The sequence below is a fragment of the Spodoptera frugiperda genome, chromosome 23 (genome assembly GCF_023101765.2).
Source record: "Spodoptera frugiperda isolate SF20-4 chromosome 23, AGI-APGP_CSIRO_Sfru_2.0, whole genome shotgun sequence".
In the NCBI taxonomy this organism is placed as follows: domain Eukaryota; kingdom Metazoa; phylum Arthropoda; class Insecta; order Lepidoptera; family Noctuidae; genus Spodoptera; species Spodoptera frugiperda.
In genome coordinates this window covers 9,039,874-9,058,656 of record NC_064234.1, presented here as the reverse complement: position 1 = coordinate 9,058,656, position 18,783 = coordinate 9,039,874, and the positions used below count along the sequence as shown (strand labels likewise).

The window sequence follows — 18,783 nt, the reverse complement described above, 5'->3', positions numbered from 1 at the left end:
TAGTCATTACTTGTAGTGTGACGTGGAGTTAGTTCTAGTAATCATCTCCGTAATACGCAAGGAACTTCAAATCATTGGTCTTTCACCTGACCACTGGTCAATCACTCATACCATGCTATTCCATCAGAATTGATGCTAGTGTGGCTAAGATGGGTTTTATTAACTGTTTCATCAATAGGATGTTTTTTGATAAGGATCAAATCATAAAATTTATTCAAACATTGCCTATATAAATATTGTAAATCAGATAACTAACTTTAAAACACAATATTCTATTACTATAAGTAATCCAATAAAACAATATAATGAGAAGAAATGTAACATGTAATATCTTTATTTAATAAATTATAAATGATTTGAGAAAATAACACATTTACTATGTTGTAAGAGCGGCCCATGGAGGTGACATTGGAGCAGGATTTTGTAGGTAAGACATAACAACTGCAGATATCGACAACATGAAGGAGCTCACAATCTGAAATAAAACAATTAAAAAAAATTAACACCAATGTTTTTTAATGAAAAGAATTGAACCTAATGTACCTTTTTCTGTAGTATCTTATATAGCAACAGGTGAGGGATACTCCAGGGATTTAAGAAACTTACTATTGTAGAGGTAACTACTTCTGTAAATGTGTTACTTGGTTGAAAAGATAATTACGTTAATAGTACAATGAAATGTATGCAAATTAATATTGATGAGATGCGCATTGGTTCCAGTGTTAATGTTTCTTTTAAAAGTAATTTGAATAGCTTATATAATTATGTGTTTTTGCTTTAGACTGTTTCAATTAGATACTTTATACAGGGAAAAATGTTCAATAAAATATACATGTAGGTACTTTACTAGTATACATACCTGTTTGGTATCATCAGAAACTCTAGAATTAGCAAAACTAATACTAGAACAGAATACAGCAGTCCAAGCACACCATTTAAGACGCATCATAAGACCACACATAGAGAACACCATACCTGGAAACAGTAGAGACTATTTTAGTATCAAAAGACTCGAAAGTAGGTCATGGTGTATCAAGATAACTAAGTATTTGAGTAAATAAATACCTAGAATGTTCATATAATCTGTGGTGAGATCTTCAGCTGGGGCAGAAGTCGGTGGAGGTGGTTTGAACCGACGTTCCCTATCAGCACGCCTTGGGTCTGATGTTAGTTGCATCTGTGGAATAAATAGTTTACCAAGGTTATCTTATTAGACTGAGAATGTAACGTAAAGAGATGTAGTGACAATAATATTCGATGATAGGTGGTTATTTAGATGATGTAGCTTAGTTTTTTACTGACCTTTTGGGGTTTTATTACGGGCCCACAAATAATTGAAACTTGTTTACTTTTCTTCCAACCAATAAGAATCACAGTTTCCTGTGATAACTTATTCGGAACACTGGTATTATAGAAACTTGTGAAAAAATATCAATAAGATATTATGATCCAATTTGTTATTATAAATTAAATTACTGCCCAAAACGAGCAGCAAATCAGCAATATTCCTCAATCATGAAGTGACAGATTGATAATAAAACGTCACGTCATTTGTCACATGTCTAAAATGTCATTCTTTGGCATAGACAATAGTAACACTTACTTTTGACTTGAGTTCTAGTGAATTAGCATTATACAAGTTACTCTTGGTTTGATTTGGTTAGCTTTTGGTCAAAAATATTTATTTTGCAGGATCACGTTGTTTAATGTAATTTTTTTATTTGTGAAGCACCATCGCATCGTCATCTACCGGGGTTTTTTTAGGGGGAATATCATTCTATGTTTTCTCCCGCCTTGGATGAAGCGGGAGGAAGTGTCTTAGACTCCTACTGACTAAAAACTTCCCCGATAACACATTAGATCATCCACAGCTCAAAGTCGGGCATTATCTAGACAGGGCCCCAGTTTGTGCTCCTCATGAATCCGAAACAGGTATTTACCTCCTGAAACTATAAACTAAACGTCTAAGGTTATCAGAAAGTAAAAAATTTATCAGTGTTGTTTGGGGACGCTCTATGCATGACTCATATGGCTCATGGGGCAAATCGGTTCTCAAGTGCAGGCCACGTACAGGCAAGTACAGCTTAGGAGGTTCACTAAAAAGAGGGCAATGACAGGCGACCTAATTACGATTACAGAGAGCAGCTGAATGCAGCCATGCAGGTTGTATCCAACCGGTTGACCTGGACGTCATTGAGGGAGTCCTATGTTCAGCAGTGCACGTCGTGCATGATCATAATCGTAATCGTCATTATCACAATCAGCGATGATGTGTAAAAAGCAGCAATTGCCGTTTTCCTTTTACTCAACTCTTTATTAGTAGGGGCTCCGGCTGGAAGAGGAGTAGCAGGAACAAGGTGGATTCTAGTCAGTAAGAGTTTGACACTTCCTCTCGCCTCACTCTAGGCGGGAGAAGTCTAAAGTGAAGATTGGATGATTTTCCTTCATCAAAAAAAAAAACGAAGGTTTTAGGTAAAAGCGTTGAAAATAGAACTTACTAAAATTTTGAAACACACGTTTCATAATATAGGTATTATGTAGGTACCTAGTATCCTCCGCCACTACGTATGTATAAGACGTCAGTATTTTCGATATTAGTATTTTCTATTTTCTCCTGTGTACAAAGGTGTACATGACATGTAACATCCACTCGAACAATAATTTTTGGATCACACAAAGTGAACTTTGGTGAGAGAATTGAATCCGCGTTACACTGCCCAGCCAACAGGCATTCAGCCACTGCACTGCGCCAAACACGCAGTTTATAGGTACCTACATCAGTAAAGTTTAAGTATATATGTCGGATGAAAAAATACAACACCGACGTTGAGCTGAATAAAAAAACAATTATTGATGTTTTAGATATGCCACAAAACATATTGTCTGGGCAATTCGATTGTTTTGTCACAAAGATACCTACAAGTACTTAATCACTCTTATTTACTTGTAGATGGGTAGGTATCTAAGTAGATAGAGTACATACCTACATATAGGTAGGTAACCCGCTAAAATACCTTATCCTGACCTATAGGTAGGTGAGTATACACCTACATACCCAATGTATTTTTCGTGTAATGGTCAAAATATGTAAATGAGCAATTAATGTAACTGGCCGTTGAAAAAAGGTAAAATATTCGGTATGTTTGTTACTGGTTTGCGATTGGTCAAAAGACCGGCGCACGCCCACCGCCCGCGGCACGCACGCTGCACGCCTCGTCCGGCCATTTACATGTGAAATCTAAAATAATATGCCCGCCTAGGTACTGGACATTACATTTTAATACCTAACCAGTCGTAGTTTTTAATTTGTTTACATTAAGTAGGCATGTAGAAAAAACTTCAGTAAGTAAGTAGGTACCTAGGAACCTACCTTATTTTATTAGTCTCGGTAGCATAATCTAAGTAGGTATATGTATGTTTTTTAAATGAAAATGAACGCTACGCTATAGGTACAAGTTTGATCAGAATTACCTAATCAGAAATCTACAATTAACCTTTAATTCACAATATTTTTCTTATATAAATCTTAAAGTGTCGATAATAATATCAACAGCCATAACTCCCTGTAAGTGTACTCTTAATCGCCATCTAAGTACATAAAGAAAAATCATATTTTGGACAGACCCTCGTCTATTTCCAAATTTACGTCTCCCTATCCGTTTTGTCATAGACATTATTTTCGAATCTGAAATGCAGTCTTGTTTTGGCATTCTGTTATTGCTAAAAAATCGCATTCAGAAAACACCGATTCAGAGAAGGCACTCAGATAACATAGGCAACTATTAAGTTGAACTAGCACCTATAACCTAACCGATAACACAATTAGGTAAATGTAAATAAATAGGTAATAGTCATTGAACCTTTTTGCTGGTCATTATAAGTCCCGTGTCATATCATACAACGGGCACAACTTTTTGGGAATCTTCGAGCAATTATCTGATGTATGACTTGACTTTGTGAGCAATAGGGAATATGCATAAAAAATAAAATGGCCTGATTTTTTTTTCCCTAAGCTTTTAAGGTCGTAGTATTACACTCAATTCGTTATTTCCTGATTTAATATGCATTTAATTATTTAAAACATAAATCAAAAAGTGAAAAATTTACGCGCGTAATTCAAATTTGTAAAACGCCTCGTGACGTCATAGGGCACATTATCGTCCTGTCAGTCAGTCACGTGTATCAACTCAACTGTCTGTCAAAGTGTCAACTCATGGTAGAGGTACAGCTTGTGTTTGAGAACTTTGAGAGAAAAATTGGTTGTATTGCTATACTAGCTTAGTTTTCTAAAATATAAATATCAAGAAATATTAAGCGTCATCAATAGCAATGACGGACAACGGTTTTGTGAAAGCACAGTCGGATAATCTTCCAAAAATAGATGCATTTATGATGACCACATATTTTGCGTCAAACCCAGATTTTACATCTGCTGAGGTTAAAGGAGTAAAAGCTGCAAGGTAATTATTGTCAAACATGGCATTTTTATGCTAGTAAATCTGTTTTTATGCATACGTGCACTTATTTCATTATTTCCCTAAATATAACCTCAAATGTTGTTTACATTCATTATACTTTATTAAAACACGTATGAATTAGATTATACGATCAATCGCATGTTTTTATGAGAGTAGGTAAGTAAGTTAACCTAGATTATTGTTTATTACAGATCTCAACGAGAATCATACGGCGATTCAGCTGTAGGATATGTACAAATTAAACGAGAGGGGAACTTATGTGTAGTGAAAGCTCGCATCACACCAGAGCACAATGTTCGTCAGAAGTCATACGCAGTACAAGCTGTATGTGATGAAGCTGAAGAAACTGTAATTTCTGTGGAATGTCTGGATTGCGCAGCACACTTAGGTACAATCTCTTTTACTTACTTTGTGTTTGTGGCTGATGATATACTTGTTATCTAAGTAAAACTCTTGACAGTCATAGGTCATGTGTAACCATAAAGATTGTCAAATTATTATGAAGTCAAGAACTTATAGCAGCATTAGGTTAACCATTACTACCAGAGTGATATTATTGTGTAAGAAAAATAATTTTATTCTTTTGTTTTAGGAGGATGTAAACATGCTATTGCATTTTTAGCATGGCTTCACCGACGTAGTGAAGATCCTCCAAGTACAAGCATTGAGTGTTATTGGAAAAAATCCAAGCTTTCTTCAGTTGGTACTAGCTTGAAGTTTATTAAAGCAAAAGATATTTGCAAAGCACCTAAAGTGAATCCCGCATCAAATTCCTCAAGCACTGGCAATTTTTTAACAGTGGTAAAAAATAATTGTGTGAGTGTTGGTGATACAAATAATCATCTGATGAAATTTTATCAATCTCCAAACAATGCAGAGAGACTGTCGATCCACCATTTAATTCTTGCAAGCAAGACTACAAACCCTGTTGAGTTTCTTGAATATTGCAAACTGGTGATGAGTACAGAAGCATGCGAACAAGCCGAATTGATAACTAAAGATCAAAATGACTGTCCATTATGGCATGAACTAAGATATGGAAGAATCACAGCTTCTAAGGCATATGAGGCTGCACATTGTAAAGTTCTGGATGGTTCCTTAACGGAGAACATATTGGGAGCAACCAAACTGAAGGATACAGAAGCTTTGAAAAGGGGGCGATTTTTAGAAAGTCAAGTATTAAAAGAAGTAGAGAAAATTAAAGAAATAAAAATAAATAAGTGTGGCTTAAAATTAAATGCGGCTCATCCTATAATGGGGGCTTCTCCAGATGGGGAAAGTACTATGTACAGCATAGAAATTAAATGCCCATTATCAGAAAAAGCGTTGAGCCGTTATATTGACAGCAATAGTGAAGTGGCTCCAAAATATATGGCACATCTTCAGATGCATTTTGGAAATAAAAGTAAGGGTCTTTTTTGTGTTGCTGATAACAATTTTGAAACCTCTAAGAAAGTTAATATAATAGAGGTGGAATATAAAAAACAACTGTGTGAAACGATAATAGAAAAATGCACACTGTTTTGGCATCAAGCCATTTTCCCAAAAATAGGTAAATTTTAAAAACATGTACTTTTACTTTATCTGAAATAAAACAATTAATGCATTCTTAATTCATTTTTTTATTAAAACATCCTGAATATTGACCAAACCACATGCCAATGTTATTGCATCATCAATGACAGGTATTAAATTATAGTCTACACAAGCATGAGGCAGTAACATATGAAACTCTCTTAATCTATTTATTACACGTTCAACATGAATTCTCAAAGCTGCTATTCGTTTTGACTGCTTTACTTCATCTTTGGTGCTTGGGTTGGATTGTGAAACAGAAGGTGGCCGGACGAGAGTACAGTCTCTGGCTCCCAGTAAATGTGATAAGTCTTTGAACCCTCTGTCAGCCATAACTGCTTTTTTGGAGGTAAACAGTCTAAGTAGCCACAGTCTTGCACTATCATGACATCTGTAGCTCTTCCACCATATCCATCGGATATAAAATTAATCAACCCATCTGGTGTACATGAAATTAAATACTTCAATGTATTACATTTTTTGTACTGTGACCAAGTAAGTGATTGGTGGACTGGATCGGAAGGTTTTTCAATCTGGATTTCAAAGCAATCAATAATAGATATAACATTTGAATACCTCGCTCTGAATGATATAGGTAAATTTTTATATACCTCTGTTGGTGTTGGCCACACAATCAAGTCTTTCATTTTTGATGCGATTAAAGGTAAACTTTTATTGAATATTCTACTGATAGTGCTCTGTGAGTAGCCAAAATGTAAAGCAAGTATGCCAAATGATTCATTTAACTTCAATTTCTTAAGAGTTATTAATATGTCTACAGTTGGAAGTGGAATGTTTTCACTTAATAGTTTTATTAAATGATATGACTGTTTAGGTAATCCTAGTAACATTTTGGGTTCTCTATCTATGGCACTTAACATACTACTGCGCATTACATTTTTAAAATGTTTTTCATCATCTGAATCTGCTGATTCATCTTGCACACAATAACTTAAGTCAGATGAGCTACAGGGTTCATAATCATGAGATATCTGTGAAGAAATGGAAGAAATAGATGTTGTATCTGACTTAGTAGGAAATAATTTTCTTTTTACCGCAGCTGTTGCAGGTTTTATTGGTGAAGTTCCAATATTTTGTGATGGAAGGGGAACAGGAGATAAAGCTACATTAGTCTTCTTTGTTGTTAAATTAACTTGAACACTTTTACTTCTGAAGTTTGGTCTCTTATTTATTTGCACACACTTGTCACTAAGTAAGTTTTCTGTATTAGTAGAGACTTCAACATGGGATGTACTGGCCTCTATTACAGACACATCCATAACAGAGGTACTAGGCCTCTCTGGATCATTTTCACAGCCTTGAATATAGGAAGTACTTGGTCCGGCATCACAATAACTTGTTTGTGAAGTTTCACGTTCTAAAACATTTTCACTGTTGACTTCAGGTTCGGGGAGAGATTCATTTATTAGTGATAATCTTTTCTTCTTAGAATCATACATTCTCTCCTGTGGTGCTGGAGCATTTCGTTTTTGGCATTGAAATTTATGAGGCATAACTCCTTTATTTAGGAATAATTTAACTTTTTCGCCTTGTTCCTTCATGAGCTTGTATTTAATATAATTTACTGTATCTTCTTTGATCTGAAATAAACACAACACTTGGTGAAGCATCTTAGGATAAGTAGAAATAGCTCAGATGAAGAATCTTCTAACATGTTATGACATTCGTAAATAAGGTTACAGAACTTTATTTAAGTTCGTAACAAGAAGATTTCTAGAACACTACAAGATGTTATTTGGCCAAATATAATACTTACATTAAAATGATCTTCACAACAATGTAAACGCGATATTGAAGATACATTATATTCTCTTCGCATAACCTCACACCATTGTTTACGTATGTTTGGATCTCTCGGAACAGCAAAAAAACTTTATCTGGTGTACTTTTTATATTGTTAGGACACATTGGTACCATGCAATATCTATAAAAAGGCTTTTTTCTTCTTCCATGATTATTACGCGTGTTGTTATCTATCAAACTCTCAATGTAAACAATACAATGACAGGTGTGCCCTATGACGTCACGCCTCAAGCGCGCGAGAAATAGGAGCGTTTGAACTCGTCAAATTAAACCACTATTTTTAAAATTTTATAAAAAAGTAATTACTACTCTTACAGCTATGGTTTATTTTTTTTACATCAAAATGAAGTGAAAATTGAATTTAAAAAATAAAAAAAATGTCTGCATATTCCCTATTAGTAAAAGGAATTCGAAAATCAAAACCCCATAAGACCTGAAACCTTGTTCAGAAGCTACGTTACGCTTGCAATTAGGTACTTGATCGATGAGACAGGTACGTAAATTAAAGCTACGAGTAATAAGCACTACCAACTAGCTTGATCCACCCAGTAGCTGACACTTAGAACTAATTATTGCAAAAATTCTATCTATTTATGGTAACGGAAATACTTTAGTACAATTACGGGGGTGAGTGGAGCGTGGCGAGCGAGGGGCGAGGGGGCACGGGAGGGGCGGGGACAATTAAGTAATATGGCGGATTAATTATTGGTCTCTCTGTGAACATCGCTCATACAATCATCATTAACTCCAATGCTGATGGAGATGTTACTTAGCTCATCGCTCTATATTAGGAATTGCTGTAGGTACCTAGGTACTAAATATTAGTGGGACTCCGGAGCAGGTCTATTAAGAGGACCCGGTGCCCTTTACGGGTGTTGAGGGTGGCCACCGGGGTGGTTTTAGTGAGGTAAAAATCCCATACTCCCTAGCCTTGTGTCCCCAAAAAGCTAGGCGCCTTTTAAAGGTTTTCCCCGTCATAAAAAAGGTACCTACTAAATATTAGGTAGGTACCTATCTATGTGTGAATGTTATAAGGATTTTCATTATTATATTGCATGGTGCTTGATGCATCCTAAAGTCCAAAGTGTAAAACCTTCGGTGAAAAGTATCTGGGCAGTCCAAGGAGTTTAACAAAAGTAAAATTACAATTATTTTTGAACATAGCTACAACCATCGTTCGGTGCGAATGAACCTTAATATTACCTACTTAAAAAAAACACCGTGAAATAACGTTGGCATTGTGTATCACCACGTGTGGGTGTTACTAGATACCCCGGATACCCAAAACCCCTAAAAAGCCGGGCAACGAATTTGTAACTCCGGTATTGTCGATGTTCGTAAATGGTGCTGTCGCTTACATGCCATCAGATGATTTGTTCGTGTGCTACTTCAATCCCATAAAATATAGTTTGTTAAAATAAACTTACCTAAGTTTATTCTTCTTAATAGACTGGTAACTGTTGAACCACAGATCTATAACTTGGAAGTCGTATCAGCAACCAAACATGAACAGCTAGACTATTCTCTTTCGACTTGAAAGTTACGGAATAGCCTTCCTGATCCTCATTGTTAATTTTCAGTTTTCTCTTCTTTATCTTTCTCCCTCTTCGTCTAATTATTCACTTTATCAGAAATATACTAATATTTACCTTTTTACTCTTTATGATGCCTTACCATCTATTGGCTGCTTATAATTTACCTCATCGTTTAATGCAAACAATTATGTTAAAAGTACCTAATTAATTCCCCCCGCTAAGAAAAATAATAATTTCCCTCTAAGCTTATGCAAATATTGATCACGATTTCGTCATCATTATCATCAGTCAGAAGACGTCCACTGTTGAACAAAGGCATCCCCTCACGATTTATTAAAACAAAAATTTTACTACTAAAAACGTTGACTCACAATAAGTTTCCCAATTAGCTCTTAATTCTGAAAAATACAATTTGTATAAATAAAGGTCTGATTCAGACTTGATTCTGGCAAAATTAAGTCAAATTACGCGGCCAGCCTAATTTTATTAGTGATGCGAGTTAATATACGTCATTACGTATGATCGTTGAGGGCAAAACAATGGTTGGGTGTTATTTAGATAAGATATTTATTATTTAAATCGCCGCGGTAAGTATAGGCGAGAGGAGCCGGTAATTCGGTAATCAATGGTTGCAAGTTCATGGATACAAGGTCATCTGAACCCAACGAGATAATTGGCTTTTATTGATAGGTGATGATCTGGTTTTGGCTATTTGTGCCGTCAAGATGGTGGTGAGTAGGTGAGGACAGGTAATTAATTAAATAGATGCTATTGTGGGTTAAGTTAGTTGAAAAGGTGATAAATTCATACGTACAGTGCCTACATTAGGCACGTGCTGTTTTTCTTCTCCTCTAATAATGTTTGTTCTTTCTTCAGTGTTCCGGTGTTTTCATAGTTGTATCTACTGTTGATCCTGGCTTACAGGAGTTGTAGCGCTGTTGGGAGGTTGTGGCGGGCTTGTCCAAAAAGGCACGCGTTGTTTTAAGCTATGTAAATTACATTACCTATTTTAATAAATGTAAATATGAAATACCTAAGTTCCACACTTACCTAAGTACTACATACCTATTACATTACATGAAATCTAAAACATAGTAAAGGTAAATAGCTGCCTAGTAGGTTACCCATGCCCATATTTAAATTCTCAATAAACGTCTTAGCAAAATATACCCAGCAATTTCGTTCAACAGTAACGGCATTTCTTGAAATCCCCCTTTACCTTCTCACAATGGCAACAATGCGTCACCTACTTATTGAGGAACAAACGTGTCACGTGCTGACGTGTCGCGTCAAAATTCTTGCGGGGCGGAGTCCTAAGCACAACAATATGAGTCCTGGAGTGCCTAAGGATCCCTTATTCCAGGGTGCACGTCTAACTTCCGGAGACCGCTGCGCTCCAAATTGCTGAAGAAAGGGTACCGGGGAGCACCATTGTCAACCGATTCCGACGAATGTAAGGTAATAACTACTATGTAGCGATCGGCGCTTTTGTCCTGTCGCGCACTCCTTAATTATGTGGAACAGTGAAAGGGTCATATTTTCTATTAAATTTAAACAATTGTTGAACTTACATGGTGTTTCTTTTTCGACGTTTTGAAGTTGGATGTTCATTACATTGAGAAGGAAATTATGCTGCCATACATAATTGATGAAAAGTCTATGACTCTACGTATATTAAATTCATCCCCATTAAGATCACGTTTGACTGATCGTTTAACTTGTCTAGAGTCATCTCCAACTTCACTAAAAACTGCTTCTAAAGATTAGAATCATAAGTGATTTTTTCATCGTTCCTGAAATGATAGGTATTGAATTCATCTAGATACCTAAAACATCTAAACCTGACAATAATTTCTTATAGAAGCAGGGACCAAACATACAGCAGATATATACATCATATAATTTATCTATTATTCATTTCAAATTCAACAATCAGAATAATTCATGGCTATTTAGAATCATCCTGTTTACGTGATATCGCATGTGGTGGCAGGGCGAGCGAGTGCAGCGCTATTGTGGCCTCATGAGCAGATTACTATAATCATTGCGCACGTAATGCGGTAAATGATAAGGTGTGTACTAGGGCTCAAAACATATGCTTTTATAACGCATTCGTTCCACCACTGCACCCTCCACCGCTCCCAATACCCAACCGTTTTGGTCAAACAACCCTTTGTTAGAATTAAACATGTATTGGTTTTTATTAGTTCGGTATTGATATATGATGACACGCTATCTTCAGCTAACCAGTGTTATTGTTTTGTATCCTCTTTTGAGATTATAACTAAGAACATATGTTTGCAAAATAAACTATACTTTTTTTTTTTTTTTTTTTTTTTTTTCAGGGGGAAAATCATCCAATGACTTCTCTCGCCAGGGCAAAGCGAGAGGGAGTGTCAGACTCTTACTGACTAAAAACCACCCCGTTCCTACTCCTGCTTGTCGAGCCGGAGCCCCGGTAAACCCGCTAGGTAGTCCGCAGCTCCGGATTAAGCATCAGCCCTACTGGGCCCCATCTGTGGTGGTCTGATGGCTCTTTGAGGCGCGCGCGGAACGCAACGCGCCGCACGCACGGGTCTGGTTCTGGTCGGGCGGCGAGCTACCCTTGCTCGCCGTCCGCAGACCCGCACTTACGGTGGCCGGAGATCGTCACGCGATCCCCGACGCCCGGAGTGTCTTTCGCGTCGGCTGGGGCGTGAGGAAGTTCGTTCCCTCACGCGTCCCGCCTCCTCCTTAACTAGCATGACTGCTTCGCAGAAGGAGGAGACGGCATCCCAGTCCCCCTCGCTCCGCACCATGGCCTGAACCAAAGCCGGGCGCGAGAGGTCGCCGTCGCCGATCACTTCCCTGAGGGCACGGCGGTGTTCAGCCCACGCAGGGCAGACCGCAACCGTGTGTTCCACCGTGTCCTCCGGGCGGTCTTCGCAGTGATGACACCCGGGCGTTTCCTCCCGCCCAATCAAAAACAGGAACCTACCGAAACTCCCATGTCCGGTAAGCACCTGCGTCAGGCGGTAGGTGAGGACGCCATGGCGCCTCTCTAGCCATTCCTCAAAGAGGGGACTTACCGCTGCAATGACAGCGAGCCCAGCCCTCGGTTGCGACAGTCGTTGCTGCCATTCCGCCATGAGATCGCGCCGGAGCTCGTCCCGCCACGCACTAATCTGGCGCAGCAGCGGAGTTTCGCCCCGGCGACGCGCGTCGGCGTGCAGACTATAGACGCGCGCGAAAAATAAACTATACTAAACTTCGGTTTCTGTATGCGTAACATAGCTACATATGGTATTCTTCGGCAGAGTCAATTAGGTAGCTGAGTACTTTCCATTGCCGGTCAAGATAAATACTTTTTTCTCCTTTCGATAATCAATTCCCTCTTTCTGTATTTCAAATCTAAGCACAGGAACTTCCTAGAAAACCATTTCAAACCTCCTTAAAACAGTACCACTCCATTTTGAACCAGCACAACTCGGCTACGTATTTACCTACAACCTCAGATATCTGAGTAAATCGCACCAATCACTTCTAATTACATCACCGTAATGGCAGACCATTCGTTCCTGGCAGGCTACCTACGAGGTACGCCTAGTTATAGGTAGGCATAGACAGCAGATCAATCGGTGGGATCGGCTCATTATGCAGCATCCATGAGCATAGACGCGGCCTGTCATTACGGCAAATGGAGGCAAATTGCGCACATCTAACGCACTGCCGCCGCCAACCGTCGGTTATGCCGACTGCCGGTAAAAGCGTGAACTCGAATCGTTTCGGTATTAGCGTGTATGGTAATGAGGATTCCGGCCTATCGTCGGCGCAACTACCTAAGCTGTATACCTACAAGTGCGGTTTACATTGTAGTCTTAGGTACTTATTTTAAATGTTTGGTAAATATTTTTTTATGTTTGGAACAAAAGATTAGGGCTCGGTTCATATCTGACAGAACATGCGTTGCGTATCGGTCACGTAACGCCAGAAAAGATAAATGTATAGAAAAACCCTCGGCCAATGATCGATGATACGCTCGATATACGTCAGATATGAACCGACCCTAAACAGAGCATCTTCTATATATATAGTACCAGTATCAAAACGATTACGGATTATGAGTAGTAAAAGTTTCGTCTATAGTAAAACTTTATTCATACTAATCTCATATTACACAGCTTGTATGTAGCGATGTGCCGTGATTGACGTTGCGCTGTTGGGGTTTACAGTTGCTGAGGGTGGCCACCGGGGTGGTTTTAGTGAGGTGAAAAACTTACACTCCCTAGATTTTTAACCCAAAAAAGCTAGGCACATTGAAGGACCCATCATAAAACATTTAAAAAAAGGGGAGCATATTTGCTTTAAATCTTATTTAGACTACTATCGTTTTTTTCAAGTTTTAAACTGAAACCTTGTCAGCTACTTATTATGAACTAATCCAAAGAAACATTACCAGCTTCTATACATAAATCCTGAGTGCTTAGTATGTTTGTGTCGATGTTTGAATCAAAAGGAGACGGCATTCGGCGCTGTCATTGGCCGGCTTCTATGAATCAACCAATCAGAGCTTCGTTTAACGTAAAACATATTCGTACTAAGCCTTCTGTATCTATCTGTTACGCGCACGTATGTATGCATGTAGGATGGGAAGTCTACCTACCACTTGGTACTCATTCAAGAAAATCATCTAATTGTCACCGGCCTGTCATTTGCGGTAATTTGCGTAATAACTAGTGCCCTTGTGTCGTAAGTGCTACTTACATACATACATATGTTCTTATGTACATGTACTTAATGTATATGTAATAGTATATGCCTACCATAATCGCCTTACAAGTAAAGTACTTCGTTGTGAATTACGACACATTTAAGTTTTTGGCCGAAAATTCTATACTACTAATGTTAAAAATCGGTCTAGAAATGTTTTTCCACATTTCGTCAGTTAAATTAGAACTTCTGTTGTTTCTATAACATACTAATACATAATACCGAGATATTACAGTCCAAATTGTTTGCTTTTACGGAGAATTAACAAAGTAAAAAGTCTATTTTTACTTTTTCTGATTCCTAGTTTGAACATTGGTTATGTGCAATTATTGGCATTCATTGTTGTATTACAAATCATCAAGAAGGTATGTGTATAGTATATTTACAACAATGAATGGACCAATTAATTAAACAAGCCAAATATTATTAATTATTTTAATGGATAAAAAATCTAATAAAGTTTGTCGTAGACTGTGCTACGCGGGGCCTACGGCGTAGCCAACATAACGCTATCTTGGTATTAGAAATATATTTATTATAATTTTTCTTATATTGAAATAGTGTCGTTTTTTTACTTTTATATTTTATAACGAAGGCTACCAGTAATGCATATATGTACTGTATTATACTTGTATTTAAGTAGCAGGAAAATGTATGTGTTTTAATTTACTTTCTATTTACACTTCTCTCGGCATCTACCAAAGGTCAGATTGATAGATAATGCCAATGACATTAAGTCCGTCTGACATACGATCGTGCATAAAGCTTAAAAATTAAAAATAGAATATATCTTCTCATATCGAATTACTTGTACGATTATCGTACAACCACAGATTTTCACCTAACATTTACACTACAAACCAAACGAGTAACGAAATTACCTAACACAATAAGCAAATGACATGATAACCTCTAACGCAAATAACATCAAATTAACATACGGTTTACAGTACCGCTAGTACTCACATAATGTTATAGAGGTCCTCATAACAGTCGAATTATTCGCATCAGGGATTGCAGTAATGGGCGAAATGACATCAAAAATGAAAATTATTTTTAATCGTAGCCAATTGGCGTGCGGCGTGACGGACTCTAACCACTGGCACATCACTAGCCAAGCGTGGCCTTAATTAAACGGTAGCTCTGACAACCGAGCTCCGGACTATTCTTGTGCTTTGTGTTTGTTGATGTTTCGAGTAGTAGTAAGTAGGTAGATGCTGTAGTAGGCTTTGTATGTAGTCAGTGTTTGATCGGGTTTCGGGATATTGGGTTAAATGTATAAATTACCTATCACCAGTTATGTTATTTTACATTTTTAGTAATTGGCATTTTCCCCCTTTCTATTTTCGGTACACACTCTTAGTCTTGTTGATTAAACACAATAAAACCGTTTAACTTAAAGAAATATTTTTATGGGTTATTTGCAGAGGCTGGGAAGAGCGGGTTCGATACCTCACGAAGCAATGTTTTTGTGATCCACAAATTGTTGTTACGGGTCTAGGTCTATGTGTATTGGACCTTGTATGTTTGTAAACGCACCCACGACACAGGAGAAAATAGTGTAGGGCAACGTTTAAAAAACGGTAGTTCGTTTTTTACTGGTAGTACCTAAGTAGTTTTAGGAATTACCATGTTCTCCTTATTAGTTATCTCGTGTATTCTTGGACACGCCAGACTTTAGTATACCTGGTGGTTTCTACTCCTATATCTACTGTAGATCCTGGTTACCAGAATCTGCATTTTATATGGGTGGTTGCGGCGGGTTCTGTCACATAATCCCTTCTAAAAACCTCTTGTACATTAGGACGTTGAAGTATTATACATATACATATAAAACCTACTGTTTCATTCAACCTTCAAAAGTGTGATTAGGCGTAATCAACAGATTGTTAGGTATCGATATTTTCTGGTAACTCTAGGTATATGTTTAACCTTTATATTTAATAAGCTAAGCCATTTGATTTAAAAAGCCTGCAGCTATATAGACCTTAAATGGTATATGGCAATTTGTTCCTTGGATACCTACATCATTATCACGTTAGAATCGTGAGAGGAAATCGTACCGACCGAATCGTTTACCTATAACAGATAGGTACCTATAATATTAAACGCAGTTTGTATACGTGCATAGGTTAGTACATAATTTCCTCTATATCTCCAAATACTACTACTGATATATGTATGTATATGCATACAAGTAAATTTTTATTGATATTTTTTTTTATGAAACAGGGGGCATAACGAGCAGGCTTGACACCTGGTGGAAATACGATCAGCGCCGCCCATAGATATCCTTACGACACAGAGGAGTAACAGGTGACTTTAACCTTAACTTTTTTGAAGGTTTGAAGGTCGCATCAATTCGGAAATACAGTCGACGACAGCTCATTCCACAGTTTTGCTGAGTGAGGCAGAATGTTTCTTGAGAAGCGCACACTTGCGGCCTGCAAACCATCTAGATATATGATGGGGATAGAAGTGATGTCGTGTAGGTCGATGGCAAAAAGTTATGTCACTTGCTTCATACCTGAATGTACTTTCAGTAATATCAGAAATTCAATGTGTGTGACATTTAATTATTTTTGATAGGAATGAGGGATTCCATTAAACATTTTCTTTACGTGCTCGATTTAATCACGAGGTCCATGACTCGAGTATCGCGTTTCTATTGAAAACTTCCGCTTACTATTTACAATTCATGGAACCTTTAACTCAAATGTTCCACATTAAATTATACTAGGTTGGTGTTATTATTGCTACCGCGGTGTTATTATACGTACAGCTACAACTGTGCGCGTCACATACCGGTACAAACGAAACAGTTAAAATCATTAATAGGGCACACTAACGTCTTCTAAATGACGCATAATTGAGCAACGTGTGCATAATTCATATATACAATTGCTACTAGAAAGCAACATTAAAGCAATTTACTTATACCGTCCGTATAGCGGACTTCATCACGTTTTGACTGCCCTGCTTAACCATATAATCACTACTGAAATATTTCACTCCACTTACAGTAATATCGCGCATTAAGTCGCTATCGCGTGTGTAATTACGTTAGTTGAAACAATACAAAATAATAAAAGCGAATCGGGCGCTGGCTATTTGCATTTCCGATGGACGGTGGTCTGCGCGGCAGGTGTTTTTCCTTTCTCGCGAGCTGCCGACGCCTGCGCTAGAGCGAGAGCTCGCCCACTCTCTTGTACTGTTCGGTTTTTCCTTGGCTCATACGAAATTATTATTTTGATTACGTTTAATTTGCATACGGCCTGCGGAGCGGCTGCCCCGGGGCCGCAGGGCCGGTGCGCCGCCCCGCGTCGTTACGACCCCTGTACTTTTCTGTAATGTTTTCGCCATTTTCAACAAAATTCCTCACAAATCATATAATTTCAGGTATCATCATGGTTATTACGAAGAAGCGCCCGTAGTCGTCGTACCTCTGTAATAGGTCGATCGATGCTCAAATTCTTGATAACTACGAGTAATCAACATAGAACCAGCCCCGGCAGGCTTAATGATCTGATGTCTTCAATTATTGGTAATATCAGACGTTTAAACGTTCTTAGGAAGCTAACTGACTGGTTTGGTTGGCGGCAGTACCACTTATTTATTCCTAAGGTCACATTTCTTAAACGACGGCTCACACGCATGCCATGTTAATGTTTTAAATGTCTCTTGAATGCCTAGATATGGAGCGATACTTACAAGATGTGTAATCGTCCTAGATATGTCGCAGTTATTGCTGCGGATAATTCTTAGATCGTGCAATGGTGTATGGAATAAGCTCGAGTTTATAAATCTCAGGAGAAAATTATATAAGATGTGTGTAATGAAGGATTTGTTTTTACGAAACACATAATAAGAGCATGTCGGGCGGCTTCTGTGCGGCGCACACGCATTGGCGTGGGTTGGTCCAATCGGCGGCCGGGACACGCCCACATGCGCACAATCCACTTTATTCTCACATTACTGGGTATAAAACCTGCGTGTACTGACTGGTAACTGTACGTTTGTTCGTATTTATTTCCCGAAATGTTCTCTATTTTAACATGTCTTTGATATTGGTAATTTAATTCAACAATCAGATACAACAAGAATCAAGAAATAATGTGATACTTATGCCCATGACAGATTAAAGATAAACACTGGGTTACATAAACTAAAACCTACTTTTAAATTTTATTAAGGAGCATATAGTTATATACAAAACGTGAGATGGGACAGTTAATGTTGAATACTTAGATACCAAATTTTTATGTCAGTATAGGAATAAAGTAGTTAAGGAAATATTTTTATCTCGTCCTCCGTAATAAGATAAAGGTTGTCATAAAAATTAGCATTACTTATTAACCAGGATCTATTGTATCCTACTAATATTATAAATGCGAAAGTTTGTGAGTACTGGATCGGGATGAAATTTGTAATAGGTGTAGATTATGGTTTGGAATAACATATAGGCTACGTTTTTGAAGCCGCTGGCAAAAACTAGTAATAATGTAATAAAATCAATTTCTAAAAAGGTATTCAGATCGCGCAGCTTTCTCTAATAAAAATTAACGGAAAAGTCGTTACCATCAGTGGGTAAACTGTAACAAAAGTATAACGTATCATTGGAG

At 37.7% G+C, this 18,783-nt stretch overlaps 4 protein-coding genes across 4 annotated transcripts in view; 1 reads left to right on the top strand and 3 right to left on the bottom strand.

The window, feature by feature from the left end:
* The window catches only part of LOC126912150 (uncharacterized), a 140,516-nt gene that overhangs the window by 2,787 nt on the left and 118,946 nt on the right, over positions 1 to 18,783 (bottom strand). The gene's annotated exons all lie outside the window — the stretch shown is intronic.
* Positions 307 to 1,541, bottom strand: LOC118267277 (protein Asterix). Its single transcript, XM_035581188.2, has 4 exons — positions 1,303 to 1,541; positions 1,066 to 1,177; positions 860 to 975; positions 307 to 475 (listed from the first exon to the last, which is right to left on the bottom strand). The coding sequence occupies exons 2-4, from the start codon at positions 1,175 to 1,177 to the stop codon at positions 377 to 379; spliced, it is 327 nt and encodes a 108-aa protein (XP_035437081.1). The 5' UTR covers positions 1,303 to 1,541; the 3' UTR covers positions 307 to 376.
* LOC126912149 (uncharacterized) lies at positions 3,960 to 6,091 on the top strand. Its single transcript, XM_050702828.1, has 3 exons — positions 3,960 to 4,460; positions 4,670 to 4,866; positions 5,071 to 6,091. Exons 1-3 carry the CDS (start codon positions 4,330 to 4,332, stop codon positions 6,039 to 6,041), a joined length of 1,299 nt encoding a protein of 432 aa, XP_050558785.1. The 5' UTR covers positions 3,960 to 4,329; the 3' UTR covers positions 6,042 to 6,091.
* LOC126912148 (uncharacterized) lies at positions 6,081 to 7,965 on the bottom strand. Its single transcript, XM_050702822.1, has 2 exons — positions 7,831 to 7,965; positions 6,081 to 7,654 (listed from the first exon to the last, which is right to left on the bottom strand). Exons 1-2 carry the CDS (start codon positions 7,891 to 7,893, stop codon positions 6,275 to 6,277), a joined length of 1,443 nt encoding a protein of 480 aa, XP_050558779.1. The 5' UTR covers positions 7,894 to 7,965; the 3' UTR covers positions 6,081 to 6,274.